The sequence below is a fragment of the Delphinapterus leucas genome, chromosome 16, assembly GCF_059928025.1.
Source record: "Delphinapterus leucas isolate spDelLeu-1000000601 "Yukka" chromosome 16, BTC_Dleu_Yukka2, whole genome shotgun sequence".
Classification (NCBI taxonomy): domain Eukaryota; kingdom Metazoa; phylum Chordata; class Mammalia; order Artiodactyla; family Monodontidae; genus Delphinapterus; species Delphinapterus leucas.
The window spans coordinates 32930159-32955359 of NC_143144.1; the positions used below are offsets into that span (position 1 = coordinate 32930159).

The 25201-nt window shown below is 57.3% G+C and overlaps 1 protein-coding gene across 8 annotated transcripts in view; it reads left to right on the top strand.

The window, feature by feature from the left end:
• The first annotated feature begins 5673 nt into the window (after window positions 1-5673).
• Window positions 5674-25201, top strand: part of ZMIZ1 (zinc finger MIZ-type containing 1) — a 230684-nt gene continuing 211156 nt past the window's right edge. For 4 of the 8 annotated variants that reach the window (XM_089897758.1, XM_089897761.1, XM_089897760.1 and 1 more), the window contains exon 1: window positions 11484-13030. In XM_089897758.1, the coding sequence (XP_089753884.1) occupies window positions 12894-13030 (137 nt within the window). In that variant the 5' untranslated portion in view covers window positions 11484-12893. Of the gene's footprint in view, window positions 5803-11481; window positions 13031-25201 lie in introns of those variants that run through there. The other 4 variants (XM_089897764.1, XM_089897763.1, XM_089897762.1 and 1 more) reach the window with 4 other exon arrangements.

Consider the following 25201-nt stretch of genomic DNA (forward strand, 5'->3'; position numbering starts at 1 on the left):
GTAGGCAGAGCATGAGAAGGACAGTAAGTATATAATGCTGACGATTCTGAAAGCCACCCAGAATGGCTACATGACGGGGTCAGGGCAAGAGGTATGAGCCTTGAGGCCAGGCAACTGCTATCCAGGTGAGGAGGGGAGATGTTGAGGCTCTGAGATCTTCTCCGCCCCCTCCAGCGCCAGAAAGGAGGTAACCCTCGGGGCACGGGAGCTTTCAGGAAGGAGGTAGGAGGCTTGACCTTCCTCCCATCGCCTGTCCCAGAGTCCGCCCCACCACCACCCTGCAGTGCAGGACGTTCTAGATCTCCCCTCTGGCAGCACTCGTGCAGGTGAAGGATTAGAAGACCTGGTTCCTGTCCCATCTCTGACACTTCCCAGATGTGTGGCCATGGGAAAGCCAGCACCTCCATCTGAGGCTCAGTTTCGTCACCCATAAAAGGGCCGTTGTGAGGCTCAGAGAGTGAGAGGTACCCCCTGAAGGGAGGTGTTAAGGTTGTTACCTATTCACAGTCTTGGACAGCTCCCTGGAGTATCGATATTTTCCTGTCCCTACCTGGCCAAAAGGGGGCCTCTGAGAGCACTCCCCAAAGCAGCCACCCTCCCCCGAAGCCCTAAAGTGCACCGTAGCTCAGCCCAAGGCTGGAAAGCTCAGACCTACAGAATCACAGGACGATCAGAGGCACAAGTGCCATTGGACAACCCCTGTGTGTCCCATGCTCTCTTGCTTGGCAGATGGGGAAACAGAGGCACAGAGTCTGTGACATGGAAGCAGGCTCTCGGTTTACTCTCTGGGGCCTCCGATGGGAAGAGGTGAGTGGTGCTGGAGCTGGAACTATGGGGCAGAGCTCCATGATGGAAACTGAGAAGATAACAGGCCTGGCGGAAGGGCCTGGGAGAATTGGGGCCTGGATGCTGGGAAGGTGTGGCCTCAGAGAATGGAGGGAGCCATCTGATGGGTACACGGAGAGGAGGCAGACCAGGAGAGCCTGCTGTGCACATCTGCTCTCTGCTGGACCTCACCACCCACCCTTAGAGGCACAGGCCTCAGAGCTGGGCAGGGACCAAATGTCTCCTGGATCCAACCAAGGTGTGAAGACTAAAGGTCCTCCCTGTTATTCCACTGCCATGGGAGGGCCTGATGACTGCCTGGTGAGTAAGAGTCTTTACTCCACCTCAGAGTACCCAGCTGGTCACCCTGTCTGCACCATAGCCTGGGGATGAGATAAGGCAAGTCCCCGTTCTCAACCCAGAGGCCCAGCCCAGACCTACAGCTCACTCCCAGCCCCGCCCACTGAGTAGTTGTGAGGTCCTAAGCAGGTCACTTAAATCTCTCTGAGCTTCTTTCCTCAGAGGCAAATTACACCTTCTGGTTTGTGGAGAGGATGTAAGGAGAGATTATTTCCCAAGTGCTTGGGGAAGCGTACGCACTCAATGAATGTAACTCTCCTCCTGCCCCTTTGGCCCTCTGGCTCCCTTTTGGGGAGGGGGTTGTGGAGAGTGGAGACAGAGGAGACAACCCTGTAGAAGCAGGAATTCACCCCCCACATGTGTCAGTCCCCTGACCACCCCCAGCCCACTGAGGGGCCCCTGCCCGAGGGGACCACAGTCATGACACCCTGCACAGGACCTAAAGCCTCCCACCACCACCTTCCTCCCAGGCCTAAGCAATGGCCTTCTTCTCCTGCTGATAGCTCCCCAGAGGGTGGAGGGTGAGGGAATTAATAGCACTTAAGTCTGTTCTGAAGGTGGGTGTGGGCTGGGCCCCATACTGGTGCCCACGGACAGGCCCCGTGCAGCCTGCATCCTCCTGATGGCCGCTGAAGCCGCCTCTGGAGCCAGGTGACTTATGGGTCTGCACGGGCTGAGCGGAATCCATCTTCCAGCTCCCAGTGGCTGGGAAGTGAAAGCACTAACCTCTCTGATTCACCCCAGACCTCCAGGCCCACAGAGGCCAAGGCCAAGAGGGTGGGGGCTCAGAACACACAGTCCCCAAAGATGCCTGATCACCATGATAAGAACTTGCCCTTGGTTTACAGAGGCCCAGAGAGGGCTAGCTACTTGCCTAGGGTCACACAGAGAGTCTAAGGCTGAGGATACAGAGCTGGGACTGAGGGACCAGCAGGAAACTTTGTTAATGAGGACCTGAGTTCGACTCCTGTTGACCCTGGACAAGTCCCTCACGGTGCAGTTTTCTCTGAAGGGGGGATGGTAATAGCACCTAACTCAAAGCAATGTGAGAATTCAATAAACTAACGCTTCAGAGGCCCTCAGCACAGTATCCAGCACACAGTAGGCACTAACTAGGTCATAGCAACTTCCAAGACCCCACAGGGATCAAACCTGCCTTGTTATTTCTCGAAAGTGGAATAGAGACAGCAAGGGCCTGAGTCCCAAGAACTGGAGCCCAGGGTCCCCAGGAGGCCGGGCAGACTCAGGGCCCAGGCGAGATTTCTTGGACTTGCTGCCAACAAGTGCCATGCTTGCTCAGCTGGGAAGAGGGGAGATTAACCCCCGGCTCCACGCTTCAGAGAGTTGGGCCTGCTTTGTGTGCTGGGCTGGGCTCCTCTGCCCTCTTCAGCCACTTCCTAGTTTCCAGATGCCAAAGGAACTGGCAAGGGAGGTGGCGGGTAGGTGTCTTCTGGACAGGAGCTTTTGAACATGAGTGGTGATCCCCAAGGTCACCTGCATCCCCCCACTTCCTAGAGGTAGCTATACCTTGTCACTCACTGAGAGATTTGGACAAAAATGTTGAGAGGACTGAACATTCTGACGTAGGTGGTCATCAAGGTAACAGGAACTGGCCTAGTTCCCCGCTGGGGCTGAATTCTTGCCCTCCAGGTCCTTAAACACCCAGAAACTCTGTCCTAAGGTTTTGGACCTGGGGTGGGGATGGCTTTCTGGCTGCCTCAATGCTATGCATTCTTGGAGGTGGGGTGGGGTGGGGGTGGAGGGAGGGCAGCTGTGGCTCCAGCCACCTTTCAGCAAGTGGAATTCCCACCTTCCAGCCCTGGATCAGGCCTTCAAGGGTTTCTCAGGCTACCCTCATGTCCCAACTTAATGAACCTGGGCCACTTTGATGACGAGGGGTTGGGGCTCCCTCCCACAGGAATGTGCTGGGACCGTGCCTCCCTGGTGTCCCTAGAGGTCTGGAAGTCTTTCATACCATCCACCCTCCCCAGGGGACGCTCAGCTGACACCTGTGTGAGAGCGGTAGCAAAGTAGCAGTGTGGTAACAGTCCATGTGACAGGTCGAAGGACTGAGGCCCAGAAAGAAGTGCCTAATGGCATAGCGAGGCAGAATTTCCCATGGGAAAATCAAGCAGGCTCCCGGCATCCTCCCTCCGTCCCCCAGCCCCTGTGGCCCTGAGCTGCAGTCCTCTGAGCCCTCAGGAATTCAGGCTGAGTTTGCTGGCTGTCAGAATACTGTAGCCTTGAGAATGAATTCAGGGCTGGCAAATTCATTTTGCCTCTTCTCCCTCCGGTGCTGGAAGGAGTGATCTCGCCGGCTCTGAAGGAGTTCAAGCCGAGGTCAGAGAAGCCCTCTGAAGGATGTTCTAAAATGGGGGTTGGGGGGATGGTACTCCGGCTTGCTCCCGCGTTGGCCCAGGGTCCGCGCTGATCACTGCCCAGGAGGCCGGGGGCGATCCTCGAGTCTGCGTGGCACATCCGCGCTCCCAAGCGGGCCTCGTCAATCAGACAGCGGCTCTGGCCGGGCCAGGACGTCTTCCGCTAGTCTCAGGCCCCGGGGAAGACCCCCGCCTCGGCTGTCTCCGGGTGCCCGCCCACCCCACCACACGGCGGTGTCATTGTTCTCTGACGTCACGCTGTGTCCCCGCCCCTCGACCCCCACCCTCCCTCCCCATCTCCGGCTTCAGGCGCCCGAGACCCTGCAGCCTCCAAAGCCCCAGCCGACCAAGGCTCCCCCCGCGGCCCGACCGGGGCTGCGCCCCCTTGCGCTCTCCCCAACTTGCCTTTGTTATTCCAGCTCCCTTCCTCGCCTCGCCTCCGACACCGCGGCGGACTGCAAAACGCGGAGCGTGGAGCCGCCACCACACCTGGAATCCGAAGCGGGAGCCGGGCCGAAGCCTCCCCAGCTTGTGCGGGGAGGGGAGGGCGCGCGTGCGCGCGTGTGTGTGTCCAACCCGGGCTGCGCGGGCGCTGATTATGATTTGGGACTGAGGGTACCGCAAATCATGAGTAGGGGGGGCTTGGGGAAGGGGTGTGGAAGAGAACGTGAGGGGATGTGTTTGTATGTGTACATGAACGTGAGGATTTAGTGCACAGGGAGATGTTTTGTTTTTTGAATGTATGTGGGTTTGCACAGTGGTGTGTGTGTGTGCGCGCGCGCTTGCCGTGTACACGGGCATTTTTGTGAGCGAAAGTGTACGTGTGTGGGTGCGTGTGCGTGTGAGAGCGTGTTTGTAATACTGAGTGTGGGAGCGAATGTGTGTGCCGTTTGTGTAGGAGTTTCCGTGTGAGGGGCAGCGGACGTGAGCCAAAGTGGGCGCGCACTTAGATGCTCTCAGGCGCGGGTCTGCCAGGGGAACCCCGCGACCGGGCTCACCCAACTAAGCCTTGTGAGTGCCATCGCTCTCCGTGGCTCCTGGGACAGTGCACAGCCCTGGGCCGGGATCCCGCGGCCCCCACCCCGCCCGCACACATTGGGCCCGGGACGCTTCCCGCCGGGCCTCGGCGAATCCAAGCGCTTTTGGACCGCGCAGGGTGCCGGGGACAGACCGTGCGCACCGCTTCTACCCAGCGCTCTAGCCTACCTCAACATTGCCCTTGGCGGGGAGGGGAGGGGTCCTCTGCTCGCCCCACCCGCCAGCCCCCGGGCTTTAGGAGCAACCCCAAAGCCTCCTCCAACGGAAGTCTTTGGCAATCTCGTTAGCAACTCGCTCAGCCCCAGTTCGGGTACCTGACAGCTTTCGCGGCCCCAAACGCACTCCAGTCGGGGGCTTGAGAGCAAAGCGGGGGACACTCCGGTGAGACAGGTGATTTTAGCCCCCTCTCCAATGTGATCCTCAGCATTTCTCTCCTGCTCCAAACTTGCTGGAGCGGGTGGGGGTGGGGTCGCGGTTGGTGGGGGGAGCGGCCAGGGAGTAGTGGAGGCAGGAGAGAGAAGGTGAGTGGGAGTGGGTGACGCGCGAAGCCCCATCAGAGCCATAGAGGGGAAAAAGCTTGGAGAGCTCCCAGACCGAGGAGCTGGGAAGAAAGGAAGCAAAAGAGGGAAAGGGAAAGGAAAGGCGAGGGAGAGAAAGAGAGGCGAAAAGAGACAGGGAGAGGCGAGAGCGCAGAGAGCGCTAGGCGAGCGGAGCTGAGCGCTGGCAGCGGCGGCGGCGACGGCGACGGCGGTGGCGGTGGCGCGGCGCTCCGCTCCTCCCCTAGTTCCGCACCGGCTTTTGCGGCCGGCCGGCGGCGCGGGGCCCTTTGGAAATAGAATAGCCAATGTAATCTGACACTTCAACTTGCTCGGCTCCGGGCGAGTTGATTCACTTACTCACCCCCTAACGCCGAGTTCCTTTTCACTGTCTGTGGACATTAAAAAAGCGAGCGGCGGCTGGCGCCCGGGAGAGCGAGCGGCCGGGCGGCAGGCGGAGAGCAGCGACCGGGCGGCGGAGCGAGCGAGCAGCGCCGGCGCAGCGCGGTGACCCCAGTCCCGGTCGGCGCGGAGCAGAAGCCGGCGCGGAGCCCATCTCGGCGCCCTCGCAGCTCCTCCCGGCCGGAGCCGGCCCTGCCCGGCAGCGGCGGCGGCGGCGGCAGCGGCGCGTCCTCCAGCGGCGGCAGCGGCGCTCGCAGCTCCGGGTAAGTTTGGGGCCAGACCCGGGCGTCCGCTGGCCCCAGGCCTTCCTCCCGCTCCCCGTGGACTCTTGGGGTGCGACTGTGGGGCGCTGGGCGTTAGGGTTTTTCCCTTTAATTTCCGCCGGTACCAGGCGAGCCGGACGAGTGGCCGGCGGCTGGGCTCCGCTGCGCTCTTCTTGGCTACCAGGGGCCAAGGCCCAGGCAACCGGCGAACGCCGGGCTGCGCGGAGCCGTCTTGGTCTGCGCGCGGGGGCCGGGGCTCTTCGGGTGCGCGGGGCGTGAGTGCAGTTGTACGCGCGCGGACCTGGTGCCCGCCTCCTGCCGGCGCGCCTGCAGCCCTGGTTCAGTACACCGGGGGCCGTGCAGGACCGGGATTCGGAAGGGAGGGAGGGAGGGAGGGAGGGAAGAAAGAAGGAAGGGAGGGAAGGAAGGACCGGCGTAGGATCACCTCGGTTTCCCTCGTCTCCTTTGGAAAGACGCGAAGTTGTGCGCCTGTGTGTAGGGGAACCGCCAGGGAAGGCGCCGGATTTCGTGGCGGCAAGGGGTGGTGGTGTTAAGTTGTGCATCTGAATTTCCAGGGAAAACACACACTTTTGTAAATGGGAGGGGGGGCGCGGTTAAGTTGTTTGTGTGGGAATTGCCCAGGGAGACGCGGCGCACCATACTAGCGGGGAACGCCAAGGGGTGTGTGTAGGGTCTTCCAGTAGATCTTTAGAAGCCCGAGGAACCTTAAGGCCAAAGCCTCGATGGAGCTGCCCCAGCCAAGAGGGCAGCCCAGGGGGAAGATGTGCGTGTGTGCGCGCGCGTTGCAAATACGAAAGTAATTTCCCCGTGTTCTTTTCTTCCTCTCCGTCTCCGGCGGCGGCGGCCCCGGGGGAGTGGGAGGCCGGCCCGGGCGGAGGTTGGGGGGCCGGGCCGGGGCTGGAGCTGGGGTGGGGGGCGGGCTCTGGAAGCTTGTTTCACATTCCTGGCGTCTGGGCTGGGTAGAAAACAGTGGGGAGCGCGGCCTCGGCGTCTGGGGCGCGGGCAGCGGGCGCGCGTCGCCCCCTCGCCGGGGACATCTGTCCAGGAAGCCAGCCGGGCGAGGAGAGGGCGCGGCGCGGAGGGCAGGCTCCCCGCCCCGGAGCAGCGGGGGCGCGGGCGAGGGGCGGCCGTCTTCCCCGCCATTGTGCGCCAGCAGATTTTCACGGGAGACTGCCCCGGAGCCGCCGGAGAAGGCCGGGAGCCGGCCTCAGCCCCGGGTTTAAAAGACACTCCAGGAATGTAAACAACGCGAGCGGGAGGGCGGGCGGGTGCAAGCCAGGGCAGCCGGCCCGGGTCCCCCACCCCTCCCCGGGGGACAGCCCGACAGCAGGGCCGCTCAGCCCGACCCCTCTACCTGCCGCAAACTTTTTCCTCCCTTGCCGTCCCTTCCCACCTCGCTCCTCCGGCGGGCCACGGAGCGAGGGCCTCTCCCTGGGCGGGAGCCCAGGGCGCCTGGCACCCGGCGCCTGACCCTGGAGGCCTGGCGGCCCGGCCCCTGCTTGGGTGTCCGGAGTCCCGGCAGCGCCTGCCTGGGAGCCGCAAGCTTCCTGCGCAGGCAGTGCCGGAGTAACTGGGGCTCTGTGAGCCTGCCCGCCTGCCTCCCTCCTTCCCGCTGCTCCTAACCCCCGCTCTCCGCCTTCTCCTCCCCCCGACTGCTTTTCCAATGCCCTGACATGAGGGAGGAAGATTTAACTTGGCAGCCCAAACAAATGTTCTCTCAGAGGTCCTCCAAGAAGCTGGCGGCTGAGCTGGCAGGGTGAGGGCACTGCTCGGCCAGCCTTTTCTTCCTCCCTGCTCTGCCATGGCCATTCGGAGCCCCCTGGGTGGACAGCCCAGGGCATGGGAGAGTAGGGCCCAGCCCCACAGATTTAAAAGGGCAGGGGGAAGCCACCTCTGGAAGCTCCTGGCTTGGCACTGGGCAGGAGCTGCCCGGAGTTGCCTTCTGGTGCCAAGGGTTTTCTGGAGGATTTTCTTGAGCAACAGTTTGTCTCCTTGCTGCAACCCCGGGAACAGGGCCTGGTAGACCAGGGGGTTAGCCAGTGCCGTCTCCTCCTCCCTCGTGGGTGTGAAGACAGGCTCGTTACACAGGGCAGGGCAGGAGGCCAGAGGCTGTTCCCAGAGGTGTGGGTTTGCTTATTATTGTTTCTTGAAGGTAGAGAAAAAGAGGCAGGCGCTGCAGCTGGAGAATGGGCAGCTTGGCTGGTGATGAAGTCTGACTAGCCTTTGCTGGCGTTTGTAGCGTGGTCCCGGGAGTTTGAAAGTTGCTCTCAGGGAAGTTCAGATGAGGGAGCAAATCCGTAACTTTCTGTGTCCCGGCTGCTTTTTGAGGGGGTCCAGGGAATTCCTGGCCCCTCACTTGCCCGCTGCCTGCCCCTCTTGGCGCAGTTTGTGAATATGCCCCAAGCCTTGTGCTGACCTTCCGCTCTTCAGGTTGAAGATATTGAAGCACCAGCATCAAACAAAAGACACATTGAAAGCCGAATCTGCCACAGAGCACGTGTGACTTTGGGGCCAAGGGAGTGCATTGGGAGGGCGATGGTGTTTTCTTCTGAGTTTTGTGTTTTCGGCTGGGTTTTGTTTTCTCCAAAAGGACAGAAGCATCTCCTTGTCCCAAGTCACAAGGATATGAAATGCTGTCTGTTTTCACATGTAAATCTCAAAACTGTAGACTTCTGAGTTGGTGGCAGTGACTGTGGTGGCCAGGGGGTGGTGGGGATTGAGCGGTAGGGAGTTTTCAAGAGTTGTAAATGGTTTTTGGATTGGGGTTTTGAGGCATTCAGGGTATGGCTCACAGAGAAGAGTTGGGAATAAGTAATTGTTGGACTTATTGGAAGCTTTGATAACTAGTCCTGTCTATGCAAAAAAAGATTGCTGGCTTTTTTATGGGGACAAATGTCCCTTTTTTCTCCTAAGGAAGGAGAGAGGAGGAGGAGCCTCATTCCTTTCTCAGCCAGGAGCAAAGAAAGGTCCAGAGACTTGGGGTTTGTCTCTCTCTCTCTCTCTCTCTCTCTCTCTCTCTCACACACACACACACACACACACGCCTAGTGACAGTAACACAACATTGTCTCCATCCCTGGTCCCCAGAGATGTGCCCCAGCCTAGGACAGGTGTACACCATCAATGGAAAATTGCAGAGGGAAGGACCCAGCTAAGAGCTGCAGACTTCACTTTTTTCCTGATTGACAGAGATCGGGGTGGATAAGGGAGGAAGACGCTTGGAGGCCTGCTGTGTCCTAAGAGTTTTGTCGTAAGAGTACCCGTGTGTGAAGCCACAGATACTGAGTTCTCTAGCCTTGGCCAGCATCCAACAGGCAGTTGTGACCCTAGTCTCATGGAGAGATGTTGCTGTAAGAAATTCAGGCACCAACGAGTCAATTTCCGGAAGCTTCTCTGGGCACTCTGTCACAGAACCAGGAAGCCGGGCCTGCCAGGTCCTGAGTCCCATACTTTTCATTCATAACTTTGCTCCCCAGGGCCCTAGCCTGGCTCCTATCACCACCTCATCTTTATGAGGTTCCTTAGGTTTTGTGTGGACAACAAAGGCCGGGCTGCTGTAATTACACTGAACCCTGCTGCAGCCTTGCCTGGTGACTGCTCTGACCTCTCAGCAGGACACAGTGGCTTCTGTCCACGCCCTCTAAGGAGGGGGGCTCTTTGTCCCTAGAGCTCTACCCTGAGGAAAGGGGGAGGCAGAGCCTGTGTAGGCTGGAAGCTCCAGGGGTGATCTGGAGGTTGGACACTGCCCTCAGGGAAGATGAAGGAAGACTGAGAAAACCAGTCCCAAGCGCAGGCTATGAGGAAAGAGTCCAGAAACCCGTCACGATTATGAGGGCGTTTGCTATTACCTGAGGAGGTAGGGGAGAGGTGTCAGGAGGCTGTAGCTGACTGGCTGCTTTGGGCCCATAGCTTCACTCAGCTGGGCCTCAGTCTCCACATCTGTAAAATGGGCCCAAGGGCAGGACACCCGCCCCCCCTGCCCCCCAATCCTACCTGCTTGCTGTGAGGATGAGGCAGATATGGGCGTGAGATCCCTGGGTGTGTGTGCCCTGAAGGCCTGGCAGGCTCTGCGTACAGAATGGATGAGGCACAAAGGGGTTGGATTGGAGGTGCTAGAAGCATTTTCCAGAAACTGCTCTCCCATCCAAGGCTACCTCCTTGGCAGCTTATTGTCCAGCCTTGGCTTGCATGCTCCCCATGACAGGGAGTTCACTACCTTAGGGCAGTTTTTGCCTTTGGTGCACAGTTCTGACTATTGGTGTGCTTAGCTGCATGCCTTCTGGAAATCAACCTCTCCTGACCTCTCTGGGCTTGAGGAGCTGGGGATTCTCCAGACCACAGACTTGTACTTTCCTGGATGATCCCAGATTCAATACCAGTGCCCAGGCAAGCCACACCCCTGTGGGGTGGGAGGACACCCTTCAAATGGCTGCTTCCAGCCCTCACTGGGAGTGACCTGTGGGGAGTAGGAGAGGGTCTGCCTGAGGGGCTCACTGTTATCTGTCTTTGTGTGCCAGCTTTCCTCCTGGCACTTTCCTTGGATTCGGGTAGGAGGAGAAGGAAGGAGATAGATAGCAGGGGGTGGGGTGGGGTCAGGGGCCCAGCATTGATCTCACAGATACTTTCTGAGAGTCCACAGTGTGAGGACCGTGGCCTGTGAGAGACCCTGAAATGTGTAAGACAGTTCCTGTTCCTTAGGAGCTCACAGTCCAGCAAGGGCAGGAAGATCAGTCCAAATAAATAATTAACCAGCACCAGCTGGCTGCCTGCCACGGGGCGCACGATGACAGTAATAACCACAGCCCCTCGCCTTTGTATGGCACTTGGTGGATTTAGAAGCGCTCTCCAACTTTGCTTAACCCCAAGAACAGCAGCGGAAGCTAGCTACTATTTGGAATTAGCCCCATTTAGCAGAGAAGAAAACTGAGGTTCAGGGAGGTGAAATGACCTGTGCCTCAGCCAGGAGTCAAGCCCAGGCCTTACAGATAGATGCCAGCTGTGCTACTGCCTTCGCAGCCCCCAGCAAGGCAGGGACAGGGATACAGAAATCCACGTGGCCCCCGAGAATGGGGAATCGGGGACTGAGGTTAAGGTGGAGGAGCTGTGCCCAGGAAGGGTCATGGTGGGGCTTCACTTGCTCTTCCCATTCGGCAGCACGCGGCCCATGCCCCGAGCAACTGCACCCTTTTCTTATGGCACAGTGTCTTACAGCCAGAGCTTGCTCTGAGCCCCAAATCCTGCCATGACTACCCAGGGCACACGTGTCTGTGCATGGGGCTTCATCCCTGGCCCTGGAGCAGGAAGCAGAGATGTTTCCAGGCCCCAGATCCCCGTGCAGCCCAAGGCTCTTCCCTGGGCTGCGATGGTTTCTATAGGTACAGACGTTGGCTCAGCCTGCCTGCCCCTTCTCTGGCTGAGTCAGTCCCCAGGCCGTGCTGGGTAGCCGCCCTGTAGGGGCCCTTGAATTCCTTCTGCCCCTTGACACTGCCCACCTGCAGGCCAGGCCCCTGCCCCGCGTTTTCTGGAGCTCATCTGAGTGCCACCCCAGGACAAGGCTGCAGGTGGTGGTGTCCAGAGCAGGGAGCAGCCGGGCAGGCTGAACTGACTGCTCCCCAGGAAGCCTGGCCCAGCCTGGCACACCTGCACAGGTAACGACTGTGGCCCAGGAGGGGCCCGGGCCCCGCCTGTCAGGCCCAGCTGCTGGGGTTACTGCAGGATTGTGTTGGGGGAGGCCGGGGTGTCTGAGCTAATTAGATTTCTTAGATTTCAATGCTCCCCTAATCCTGTTAGCCCGGCTGTAATTGTAACCACTCAAAGGTTTCAGCCGTGGCAGGCTGTTGAGGACAGACGGTGTGGGGACTCTACTAGGCCCCAGCCCCCAGCCTTAACCAGCCGGCTGGGGACTGGGGACTCCCTTCCCAGGTCTCCGGGGTAGAGGCCTGAGTGATGTAGGTGTTGTGCTTTTCCGTAGAGTCTTAGCATTGCAGACTGTCACAGCAGGCATGGCCCTTAGACGTCATCCAGCTCAAACCCTTCACTGTGCCAGTGGGGTAACTGAGGCCTGCAGACGGATAGGGACTGGCCTAGGGCCTGGATGGCTGGTAGTGGCAGGGTGGCAGGGACTTCTGTTCTGGCTTTGTAATCTTTGTACCTGGAGACTTCAGGGCAGGTTTGGAATTGTCCAGGGGCTAGTAAACCCTCCAGAGAAGTCTGCTTCCAGAGATAGGGGCTGGAGGGATTCATTTGTCTCAAAGCTGGCTCCCCAGTTGGCATTACCTGTACACAGACACAATGCTGTGGCCTCTGCTGGCCAGGGTTTCTGCTGAGGACTCAGGCCTGCCTCTCCCAGGGCTCCCAGACATGAGGGCTTTCTCCTGCCTCTCCCACCAGTCTGTCCCAGATTCTTGATTGCTTGGAGGGTCCACCTCAATGCAGATTATAGCCTTGCCAGAAAATAACAGAGCTAATCTGAATGTTGGGGGTGGGGTGGGGGCGTGTCATTTAAAATATAGTCTCTTTGTACTTTCAGTGGCTCTTCTAAAATTATTTTGGAATTATTTTGGTGTCTGTCTTAAATGGACACTGCACCCACTTTCTATCCTTTCTTCTACCCTGTCCCCATTCTCATTCCTCAGCATCTCTAGTCATTCACCCACAGAGGTTGGCGCTTGCAGGGGAGCGGGACGGATGGCTGTGATGCCTTCAGAACCCCTTACTGAGAGCTTCCCACCCAGCAGTCACGTCCTGTCCTCTTCTTCGCTCTGGAGCAGTGGGAAGAGATGTTTGAAACCTCCTTCTACCCTGGAAGCTCCCTGCCTGTGTGTCACACCCTTAAGCATGTGGTGTAGAATTGAGGGGCCCTAAGGGTTACCTGGTCTGACTTTTTTTTTTCCAGTCCGGGAAACCCAACTATGGGAAGAAACAATTGATTGTATCCAAGGGCAACAGCGAATTAATGGCAGAGCCAGGCCTGGAACCCTGTCTCTCTAGCCCATTAGTTCATTAAACATTTATTGAGCACCTATTGCTGGCCTGGTGCAGCCCCGATAGCCACCCTTTGGAGCTCAGAAATGAATGCTGTTCCACCTTTGACTTGGGAAGGGCCAGATGAACCTGGGGAGGACATTTTCAGTCGAACCCCCAGATCCTGTGCAGTTGGAGGAGGATGGGCAATGGAGCCCCAACCCAGCAGCATATTTCTTGAAAGGTAATAATAGTCTGGTTGCATTGGAGATTTGAGGGAAGTAAAGCAAAAACCCTTTAGGGAGGGTACAAGATTTCTCATCTGCCCAGGCCTGTTTAGTCCAAGGAGATGGGTGGCTTCCTCTGCCTGTCCCCCAGCCCCACCCGGCCCTCTGAGGGCTGATTTTTGTTCTTTGTAGAATGGCCTGCTAACACTTCCTCTGTGGATGGAGAAGCAGGGAGGGAGCCCGGTCCGCCGTGGGAGTCACCCGTGTCACCTCAGGATGAGGGAGGAGAGCCAGGTGCCTGGGCCTCACCCCGTGTCCAGGCTTTTGTCCAAACTCCAGTCCTACTCCCTGGTAGACCTTGGCCAAAACTAGGAAACCTGGCACTCGGCTCAGCCCAGGTAGCACTCTGGCTGAGGGACAAATGGGGCACACAGACCTCTGGGGAAGGGTCCTGAAACCCTTTGGCATTGGCAAGTGGGGACGACCCTTCTAGGTCTCTGTCCCACCTTCCTGTTTTGCAATGGGGAAACCCAGAGCCCAGAGAGGTAAAGGGACTGGCCACACATCACACAGCGAAATGGATCCCTTGCACCAGAGTGTCTCATTGAGGGGGCCTGAGTGTTCTGGGTGCGGAGGGGTGGACTTTTCTTATTGATGTCATTATTTTGGTGCTTCTGCTGTTTACATCTTAAAACAACTAACCAAAGTCCTCTGTAAATATCCTAATAGCCAGCATTTCTTGGGCAACTCGTTTGTTTTAGGCTCTTATACTGCCTGGGATCAACTCTCAGCTCCACCCTCTGTGACATCTGTGACTTTGGGCAGCTCCACAGCTGCACAACAGGCTCACTAATAGTATAAAAAGAACATATTACCTTTCCCTTAGTTTGAGAAGATGGAGCACATGCAGGCTCTGGCACATAGTAAGTGCCCAAGACACGGCAGCCTCAGTCATTGTCATGGCCATTGCTTCCCACAACACCTGGTCAGCTGTTAGCACTGCGTTACCTCCAACTGACCGACAAGGACACTCAGGTCGGGGGGATTGCCCAAGGTCATCTGGTACTTCAGGACCAACAAAGGCAGGCTTGGGATCCAGGCTTCCTGACACCTGCCATTCTCCCCTCTGTAGCAGAAAGGGCTGCTGGGACATCTCGGAGATGCCCCCTTTGACAACCCAAGTTTTCATTCACCCTATCAGGGAATCCTGTTTCCCTGGGAGAGATGTTCCAAAGGTGGAGACCTAATCTGGGTTCCTGCCTTGGAACCTCATCTTCCTCACCCGTAAATTGAGGCGAGGGATGAGGCGAGGCGTCCCTCGCAGGCTTTTCCCCGGTGGAGAAAAGGAGAGGATGGAGGGGCTGAGCCTTGTCAACCGTCAACTACTGTGCACAATCACAATGGATGGTAACTGACTCTGGGACCTTAGGCCAGTCACGGATGCCCTGAGCCTCAGTTTCCTCACCCGAAAATCCTGAGCTGAGACCACATCCAGGTTTCCCAAAGTGGGTCCTCGGGAACACCGGTCCACAAAAGGAAGGACAGATGGCAGAGCACACCCTGTCCTGGGAAATCACCAGCCCCTTTGCCTCACCCAGGGTTTCCCAAGCTATAGGACACTCCTCCAGTCTCCCTTTTTAATGCAAAATAACTATTAGAGACACCAGTGGAACATCCTGGGAAATGTGCAGCTGGGTGGTCACTTCCAGCTCTGGCATCTACCGCTCAGCCGGCCCAGTGGACGGTTTCCCTGCTGAAGAACAGCCTTTCCCGAGGGATGCCTACGATGGGGAGGACGAGGGCGGCTTCCTTGTGGACAGAATCCCCGCCAGCCTGCCCTCTTGGCGGTTCTACCTGACTTCTACCCCCTTCAAGCCTGCAGGTCTCTGTCACTTTTGCTGGCCTCCTTTTCTTTTATTGTTACCAGACCACAAATCCGTTTGTGGTTGGGCAGGCCCCAAAGCAAGGCCAGCTTGGCAGAGGGGTGGGGCCCCTGCCATGTCCCTAGAGATAGGCCTCAAAGACCTGCCAGCTGTGAGGCAGGAGGGGCCTCGTACCCGACCTGCGGGGGCGCTGAGCCTGCGTGCACACCTTGGCAATTATGTCTTTTTCTGGAGAGATATGGTCCCCAGCTTTGTTCCCATCCTTGAATGACTTTGGCTACCTGAAAGCAGTGTAAGAACCACAGCCTTCATCCAAGGCTCTAAAATTACCCTGGCCCTGGAGTGAGCATGACTGTTGGGTCGTTTTTCCCTTCCTCCTGCCCACAAACCCTCTGATTCCTACTCATTTTTGTGTGTCACTTCCGTAGTCTTGGAGGCATTTGTGCTTAAACCCCTGTTCCTAATCCAGCCTGACTTTGGGCTGATGAGGAAAAGAGGCCGAGGGAGGGAAGGGACCTGACCAAGGTCACTAACAGCGGTAGGGCCCCCGGGACACAAAGCCTGGCACAGGGACTGGGTGGCCCCAGGGGGTGGCCTCTTGTGCCAGCCGACCTCATTGCTGAAACCATTCCGTCTCATGCTCTGTCAGCGCCAGGATTCAAAATCCCCAGAAAGAGCTACGGATTAGGGTGAAGGGAGCCAGGTCCCGCCCACTCCCTCTTCTAGGAAGGCTGACCAGGACCGGTTTAGGGCTTACCTCCTCTGGGTCAGGAGGCCAGTTTCAACCATGTTTGCTGCACTGCCTGTTTATCCTGCCCCGGTTAATGTTTCCTCTTCCTGGACCGAGGGGCCCAATGGCATTTACCTATAGAGGAGTGCGCTGTGTCTTCAGGATGCCTCGTTGGTATGAATCAGCTGTGAGCTGTGGGTGTTGTGCTGCTGTCGGAGAGGGCGAGGCGGCCTGGGGCCCTGGGGAGAGCCCTGGGCCTGAGCTGGGTTCCCATGCTGGCAGGCCCACTCTGTGACTGTGGACGTGTCTTTCTCTGGGCTTGCACTCCTCTTGTCCCTGACTCTGTGGGATTCTGAGGAGTGGGCTTTGTGGCTGGCAGGGGGCGAGTCAGGGGGCTCCTTGGCTCTCAGCCTCCCTGCCCAGTTTGCTCACCACCACCCCACCTCACACCCCGAGTTCCAGGACCCCCCTGTGTTTCTGATCCTGGAAAAAGGGAGGAAACCTCAGGTGTGATTTCTTGCCTGGTGTTTGGTAATGGGGCCTGGCTGTGAAAGGAGCTTCCTTGAAGCTGTGAGCTCAACACTGATTTATTTCCTGCAACAGGACTGCTTTGTGATTCCTCCCACCCCGGCCCTGGTTGACACCTTCATTTTTGTGCGTGAATTGTCTGTGAGGCTGATTTCTATAGGCAGAAGGAGTGGAACTGCTTTGAAGGTTGGAATCCTCGTGGGCACCAGAGTTCTCAGCGTTTTCTGCCTTGTGGATGGCTGCCCTCCTAGCCAGCTCCCTAGAGGTGTGGCTGTCCAGCCGGTGTGATGGTCCCCCAGACCTCCCCCTCCAGGGGCTCTGGACACTACTATGCTGGGTATCCGTGGGACCTTTGGTTCTCAGGACTGCAAGGGAGCTTGGCGGCCCCCTCATCTGGTGCCTTGTTACACAGATGTCCTCTGGCCCTTCTGCAGCATCCCCAGAGAGCACCCTCTGTCATGGGCTTGCACACCTCCAGGGACGGGCCACTCCCTGCCTCCCAGCAGCTTCCTCCATCTAGGAAGTTCCACCTCGTGTGGAGCCTGGAAGGATGCTTCCTGCTAGTTCTCTTCTCAGGACAATGCAGATATGGGGAAGTCAGTTCTCGGGAGCTCCCTTCCATACTCCACGTCATGGGTGTATCCCCAGAGACTTCTTGCTAGGCTGAGTCCGAGGCTGGAGTGGGCAGAATGGGCTTCCTGAAAGAGGTGGCCTTTTTCGATTCCCTGGGCCTCCTTATTATCTCTGCCTCTGGTAAGAGCCTGGGCAGCTTGGAGACCTCAGGCCTGACCTGAAAACGGTCTAACCCAGGTCGTAAGACATGGATCTAGGCTGGGGAGGTCCTAAATGTGGCTCAGTAGGGTCTGAGGGAAAGAAAGTGGCCTGGCATCTGCTCTTCAAGGGTCAGACATACCCGATGGTTCGAGAAGGCTGTCTTCCTAGCCTCTCCCAGCAGGCTCACCTACCACTGGACCTGGGGTCCCTTTCTAGGAGGATAGCCAGGGGGCTGTGGGTAATACTCCCTCCCTGTCTGCTTCCATCCGCCTCCTCACCGAGCCCCTCTCTGTCCCCTGCCACTCTGTCAAGGGGACATCCTGCCTAAGTGTCCCGAGGCCCCAGAGACTTGGGTGTCTACAGAGAGCACTGCACTTAGAGCCAGAACTTCTGGCTCTGCCACCCACCGACAGTATCCTCTGAGGCTGTCGCAGGAGTCAGAGGGGAGGGCCAGCACTTTGCATGCTGTACAGTGTCATGGCGTCGGGGAGGGCAATGTTTTATTACCGTGTGCCTTGATGACAGTGTCAGCACAAAAAGGCCTTGGAGATTATCCAGGCCAACCCTTTCATTTAGCTGCTGAGTCTGACCCCAGAGGGTACAGAGGCCTCCCCAGGGTCACAGGGCAGTCTGTGGCAGAGCTGGAGCTAAAACCCAGGCATTCCGACCATCCGCCAGTGCCCATCCTCTGCCTTGTCACTTGACAGAAACCCTTTGCTCCAGTGAGACCCAGGGAGAGGTCCCTTATGGCTGTGGCGATGGTGCGCCTGGCTTGCCTGGGATTTACCATCCTCATCTCACAAAGCTCCTGGGCCTCGTGTCTCTGGCTACGCTCATCAGAACCTCTGGGCCTGGGGGCAGGCAGGTGTCCCCTGGGGTCTTCATTGAGACAGCTGGCTCCCCCAGCCTGGGGCCCTCGCCTGGGGCTGCTGCCCTGTAACGGTGTTCTCCCCTTCACTTCCTGGCTCTGACAGGGCTGCCCCGCACTCTGCCAGCCATCACCTTGGGTGGAAACAGGGTCTCCAGGAGCCCACCTGAGACCCCTTGCCCAGGTGTCTATTCTAACTGGCTGCAGGATGTTACCCTGGCCTGGGACCGTGGGTTGAATCTGTGGCCCTAGTTTCAACCTGGTTTGATCCCTCTTGGGGCTCTGAAGACCCAAAGATGCCCAGACTGTTGGAGCAGGAGGGACCTGGGCAACCAGCTTATCTTATCCCTGTCTCTTCCGCATTTCCCAGAGTAGGAGACTGAAGCCCAGAGAGGGAAGGAAGCTGGCTGCAAAGCCAGCAAGATGCTAACTCCTCCTGCCCTAGCCAGCCTGGCCTCCTTCCATCCACTGCTCCCTGAGACTGATTCCTTGGGCTGCTCAAGTCTAGTGTGTATGGAAAGAACTATTGAAGACCCTTAGGCCAGGCCCTGCTTCCCTTCCAGGTCTGGGAGCCTGTGCACTGGGAGGGCAGCACATTTTTCCTGCTGGTGGGTCCTTAGGCCAGCCTGAGAACAAATTTTCCTGGCTGGTCTGGAAGCCTCGAGTGTTCTGCCCCTGAGGGAGCAGGGCCTGGGGTCTTTCTGTGCCTCTCCTTACCCAGCTCTCCAAGAAAGATGGATTACTTATTCATTTATCAATTTGTTGAGCACCTACTATGTGCCAGGAACTATTCCAGGCCCTGGGGATATAGTGGTGAACTTGACAGAGGCCTTGCTGCATTCTCCTAGGTGAGATAGTCAGCAAGTCTACAACTTTATCTATGATGTCATGCTGAGTTATGATAAGTGTTTTGAAGAAAAATAAGTCAGGATGAGGTGATATAAGGAGATGGGAGAATCAGGGTTCTTTAGATGGAGTGACCAGGGAAGGCTTCTCTGAAGAGGCTACATTTGAGCAGATATCTCAGGGAGGTAAGAGAGTGAACCCCATGAACATCTGGGAGAAAAGCATTCCAGGCATAGGGAACAGCATGTGCAAAGGTCCTGTGGCATGCTCTAAGAAAGGCAGGGAAGCCAGAGCAGCTGGATGCAGTGGGAGGAAGATAGGAGAGGAAGTTAGCAAGATGGTCAGGGACCAGGTCGCAGAGGGCCTTATGGAGCACGGGAAGGGCTCCTGACTTCATGCTCAGTAATTTGGAAGCCACTGGAGGATTTTAATTAAAGGACTGAGACTATCTGGTGTACCTTCTAAGAAGATCCCTCTGCCTAGTGAGCTGAGAATAGACTCTAGGGGACAAGGGTGGAAACAAGGAGACCAGCTGGGTAGCTTTTACAGTAACCCACATGAGGATGCTGGTGGCTTTGACCAGAATGGTCAGTGGACCTAGTGAGACAGAGTCAGATCCTGGATGTATTTGAAGGTTGACCGAGGTTATGCCTAGAAGCCCATTGGGAATGCCTGCCTACCTCTGCAAAACAGGCTGAGGGCTGGGACTGGAGAGCTGGCCCAGATCTCCAAGTCCTGTGGGAGGACTTTTTTTGTGCTTGTCACCTTCCATATAGCTATAAGGTGTCCATTTAACAGTTGGAAAAACAGAGGCATGGGGAGGTGTCTGTCACACCCTAGTCACACTTGTGATTTTGCCATTCTGCATTTGGTTCCCATCGTGATTTTCTTCCATTCATCTCCTCCACTTTCATGTTCTCCACTCTGTGCACTGTCCCTTTCTAATGTGCCATCACCCTCAAGCCCTGGGACCTTTGCTTTGCCTATGTCAGTTCCTTCCCCAATCCTATCTGGTTAACTCCTCTGCACCCCTAAGAGCCCAGCTCAAGAGCTGCCACCTCTGACCTCCCTCCCCTGACATTCTCAGACACTAGGATAGGGATTTCTTCCTCCACTGAAAATTCTCCTGTTCCTCTCCCTCCTGCCCTCCATTGTTGGGATCAACTGGAATGGGGGCTGGGTCTGTGCCTCCCTTCACACCCCCTCTTTCCGCTCTGTGTCCTTACAGCCTGGCCCAGGGCTGGCACAGAAGAGGGAACACAAACATTTCAGTGTATTCCTGGAGCAGTAGCTAGTCACTGTGGAAACAAGGAAGTGTTGCAACTTCCCTAACTTTTGAGGCTGGGGTCACAGAGGGCAGCTCTATCTTGGCCCCACGGGATCTACCAAGGATTATCATCCTGGGGTTCTTATTGATTCAAAGCCGCCTTCGGCAGGTCCTTTCCCACCCCCGGGTCTCAGTTTACCTGTCAGTGACATGGGGGCACTGGGACTGCTTGGCCCACCAAGGTCATTTCTGCCCTAACATTCCTTGTTCCTGTGCCTCCAATCCTGCCTCGTAACCGCAGGCAGACCCTTTGTCCCCTCTGGGCCTCCGTTTCCCCATTCTCTTCATCTCTCTCCTCTAACAGGATAATCTGCCTGAGTCAGGCCACTCCAGTATCCCAGAGTTCCCGCAGCCCGGGAGGCCCCCGATAACTAAACTGGCATTCGTTTGACTTGCAGAGGCAGCAGGAGGGAAGTCCTGCTTCCCAAGTGGCGGCAGAAGCAGCAGGAGGGTGGATTGCGGGGGAGAAGCCAGGCCAGCTCGCTCTGGTCTGAACCTGTGCAGGCTGCTGGGTCTCCTTGCCTCACCTTGAAGGTGACTAGAGCCAGTGTTTGTCCGGTGGGCCTTGCCTCCGCTGGCCACTGCCTCTCAGCATTCTGGTGCTGAGCAGAGGGCTGGGCCTGCGGTCCACGGCGGCCCCAAGGCTGCCCGCAGTGGCAGGGTGAGTGGGTGGACAGTGCCTTCTCGCCATGAGTCTTCTCCACTTCATCGCGTAGAAGCCAAGAATTGGCTGAGCGCAAAACCGCAGCCTGGCTGTCGGCACCCTCCGTGGCCCAGCAGCACTTGGGCAGGGTGGTTCCGGGGCTCTGCCCCAGCCAGACAGGGCTCAGACTGCTGAGGTCGAGGGTCCAAGATGCCCCACAGGCCTGACCCTGAGCCAAGTCCACACCTGCCAATGGGCTCAGTGGGCAGAGGACTCAGCTTGTACCAGCCCACCCCAACTCCCGCCTGGCACTTAGCAGTGGGTCAGTCTTCCCAGCAGGCCCAGAAAGAGAGGAACCCGGGTTGAGAGGGGTCTCTGGCTCTGCCTGCTCACCTGTAAAATGGGTGGAGAGTGCCCGCCTCCCAGGGCTGCCAGGAGGGGAGGCTGAGGAAGGCAGTTTATACCCGATAAACACACTTGTTAAGGTTGCCAGCTGGAGGCAAGAGCAGGCCTTAGCCAGAGGGATGCCCCTGTGAACATCTTTTTCAAGAAATGAAAGCCCGATTTTTTTAAGAATGAGAATCTGGCCTGTGTAGGAGAAGTACCTCCCCCTCTATGTTTAAGTGGTTCCCAGTGGTCAGGGACTCATGTGGCCATCCAGATGTGTATTCCCAGCCTGTCACTGCTCCACCAGTGTCTGATGTTGGGCTGAATAGCTACCCCCAGGGTAGCACTGGGCACTGGAAGGGGCTCTGGCCAGTGTAGGAGACCCATTTCCCATCTCTACTGGGGAGCAGCTTCCTGACCTAGTCAAGGCCCTGGCTCTGTCTGCCCTCGGTTTCCCCATATGTGCATTGAGGCCTCTTCTACCTGGGATACTTCTGGAAGCCTGGTTGAGCATTTGTACCTCCAGGATAGGCAAGACTTTCTATACCAGCCCCCCCAAGATTGAATGTGGTCTATCTGACTTCTGCTCACAAAGTTCTCACGTTTGTGAAACAGAGATCTGTCTATGGGACTTTGGACATCATCATGTGGACCGTGGCATAAGGTCTCCCAGCCTGTCCTTACCAGCAAGCCTCAGTTTTGTCATTGCCTCCTCTTGGGGGGTCTCTCAGTGCCCCCCTTTACTCCCCCAGCCGTCTGCATTCTCCTGGGCTGCCCCTTCCATGAGGGTACCAGCTGGGTCTCGTTCCTGTATCCCGACAGCCTGGATCTGTGAAGGTGTTCAGTAAAGCTCAGCTAGATGGATAATGAAATAGAAACCCTCAGCTATCCAGATACTTCCGATTTTTCTCAGCACAGAGGTTTCACTCCGCTGTGTTCACTTGCTGGAGTTTTGCTCGGTGTATAGAATCCTTTAAAAGAAATCAAATTTTTAGTAAGCTCCAGGGCCAGAATTGGTTTTCTATAGTTTTCGCCAATCTCTGTCTTTTAAAACTGGTGCTTTCTGACTTGTGTTTTTGCATGTCATTTATTTACCTTGTTTGAGCAGCTACTTTTTCTTTTTGGATTCCATAGAGTAAATAAGCCCACCTCTCATTTTATTTAGATTTCTCATGCCGAAAAGGCAGGGAGGGTTAGTAAACACTCTGCTTTGCCTCTGACTGTGGAGCCTGGGCAGGTGCCTGTGCCGGCACCTCTCTGGGGGAGGTGGACAGGCAGCCAGGGAGCCTGGAGCAGCTGGTGGAGTTCATTGCCACCAGGGAGAGTATCTCTGTGGCCCACGGATGGCACATTGACATGCTGGATCCTTCTCCCCCACACAGCTGAATGCCGAATGAGCCCGCTTCAGTGGAGGAAAATGTACCCCATGGTACTTCTGTAAGCACAGATCGAGGGCCGTGGTATTGACAGAGAAATCCAGATGCCGGCCGTGAACCCAGCACTGCAGGCGGGAGCATCTGCTTACTTGAACTTGGCTGAAGGTGTTTCTTGTCTTCCCTGATTTCCTCTTGTCTGGTTTTTGGCCCAGTGCTGTTGGAGTCCCGCCTCATGCCAGGGGAAGCAGTGAACCCCTCTCCCTGGCCCCTGAAAACCTAGGAACCGTTCCTAGGACTGCGACGTCTGATCAGACAGATTCGGTAGAAATTGGCAGTGCTGGGTCCCTCAGGCTCTTGGGGTGCCTGCTGCGTGCTCCTGAAGGTGGAATCTCACGCGGGGCATGCTAGCCAGTATGCCTTCATCTGTCGATGGAGACAGCCCCCTGGCTCTGGAGGGCTGCTGTGAGCATCACCTCTACGGGCTGCACCTGAAACAGGGAACCCGCCAGCCCTTCCCAGGACAGGGGCCAGAGCTGCCTCCTCCTTTGTCCCCCTGCCATGCACATGTGTCCATGTGTGTGCACAGGACTTCTGGTTTCTGGAAGGGAGGGGACAGGTGGCAGAGACAGGATGAGCCCGAGTGTAATTTTATTTCTGTGGTTCACCTTTCAAGCTGTCACGGTAAATCCATTTTACTTGTCACTTTGTAAATCATTATGCAGGATTAAGCCTTTTACCAGCTTTTAGGGCTTCTGCAGCCATCGACAGCCCCACCTCTTCCCCATCCTGCCTTCTGAACGCCCCTCGCTGCTCTGGGCATTGGTCCTGCTGCTGTTTCTTCAGGCGTGGTTGGTTAGAACAACAGTGGGGGCCTGGGAGACAGCTGGCCCATCATTGACTTTAGCCGCCCCATTTTACTGACAGGAAAACAAGCTCGGGGGGAGGGGCAGGGACTCCCAGGCCCAGCGCCCAGGATGCTTGGGTGTTTCTGCCGCCCCTGAAGCAGTGGGGAGGGAGGCTGCTGACGGTAACCCGGGGCGCTGCAGATGGAGGGCTTTTCCTCATCCCCTAGGGGGCTTGGAGCGCCCCACCCCGCCATGGCTGTGAGACCCACAGAGAGCTCCAGCTTGGAAGAGGTTTTGAAGGGAGGCAGGGTCTGCTCGGAGCCAGAGAAGAGCCTTCTGTCCCTTCCTGGGGTACAGGGCCAGGGCCACGAGCTTGGGTGACAAGGAGCTGAATGTGAGGGTGTGGTCAGAGGCCCCCCCCGCTGGCATGTAGGACCCCCATTTATTTATATCTCTAGACACCCATGCGCTTCTCCAGAGAAGGCTTCAGGGTGGAAGAACAATGCAACCATTCGTTGAGATGCTCAGAGCTGCAGACGGTGGCCAGGGCCCACTAGGCCAAGAGCCAGCAGTGTGCGGTGGTGCATTTCCTATCGTCGGCCCATCTGGAGAGGCCTGCTCAGAAAAACAGAAAACAGAAAGGCCCCACCGCAAGGCTGACACACATTTAGGGAGCTGAGGCTTCTGGGGCGCTGGCTTTGAGGGGCCAGGGATGTCCATGCCCCGCAGAGCCCTGACGGGTCAGGCTCAGCCTTCTTTCTCCCTGCCTTTTCCATCAGGGTGGACGGGCTTCCCCCAGGCCAGGGGATTCCTTCTTGTCACTTGGGTTCTGCGCTTCTTCCTGTCCGTCTGCTGGTAGAGGGCTCGGCCTTGGAGGGCAGCGTTCGCCCAGCCTGCTTCCCCAACGCCCCCAGCCAGACCTCCTTTGTCTTGCAACCCGACAGATGAATCACTCGCCTGCAGTTTCAGTCCAGCAGGAGACCGGCTAGAGTGTCTCCTTAGGGTAGGGCCCCGTGCTTGGCATGGTGAGGGCTCCCGATGGAGAGCAGCACCTGGACCAGGCAGCGGTCCCACGGCCTCCCACTTTGCCAGTTGCAGCCCCTACTAAGCTAGGTGGCAACTGCCTGTTTCTTTCCCCATTTCTAGATGTGAGCTCCTTCTAGAAAGCCAGAGCCCTGTCTCCTGTATCCCCTAGCACGGGGCCACAGGGAGGTGGCGTGGGCAGAGGAGCACAGGCTAAGGCAATATTTCTTGAGCAGAAGGATGGCCAAGCGAAAATCCCGAGTCCCTGACTTCAACGAGTTTCACAGTCGAAATTGGAAACTAAACCTTGGCTGCTTGGCAGAATAGGAATGATACATACTGAAAGTGCCAGAGAAATCTGCTAAGAGGTTCCAAGGAGACCTTGAAACAAGTGAGCGATGAGAATGGGCTAGAGTAGTCAGCGAGGGCCTCCTGGAGGAGGGGGAACTTAAAGGTGGTGTTGATAACGCAGAGCCTTTAGCTAGAACAAGGCGAAGAGGACAGGGGAGGAAAGGCACTTCTGGGAAGCGGAAAGGCATGAAGAGAAAGAGGTGTGCATGCCCCGGGGGTCCGGGGGAGCCCAGCCAGTGCCTGTGTCTTCAGGGGAGTAACTGAGGCCAGGTCTCCAGGGATGACTGGGACCCCAGTGGGAAGGCAGGGTTGGGAGGGGACACATTCTAGAGGCGAGGGAGGTCAGGGAAGGGCAGTGTTTTAGGAGATTAATCGGGGGGGGGGGGCAGGGTGCTGCTTGGATTGGAGGGAGAGACTGGAATGTGTTGATTACACAGGTGAGTGGAGTCCCTCACCTGCATTTCAGGGCCAACCCACCTGAGCTGGGTGGGAGGGCTGGTGGGGTCAGGGCCTAGGGGGCAGGCCCTTCCTCCAGCTGGGCCCGCCCATGCTGAGGGGGCGAGGAGAAGGTGAGAGCAGCAGGGGTTTCTGTAGGGCGGGGGGCAGG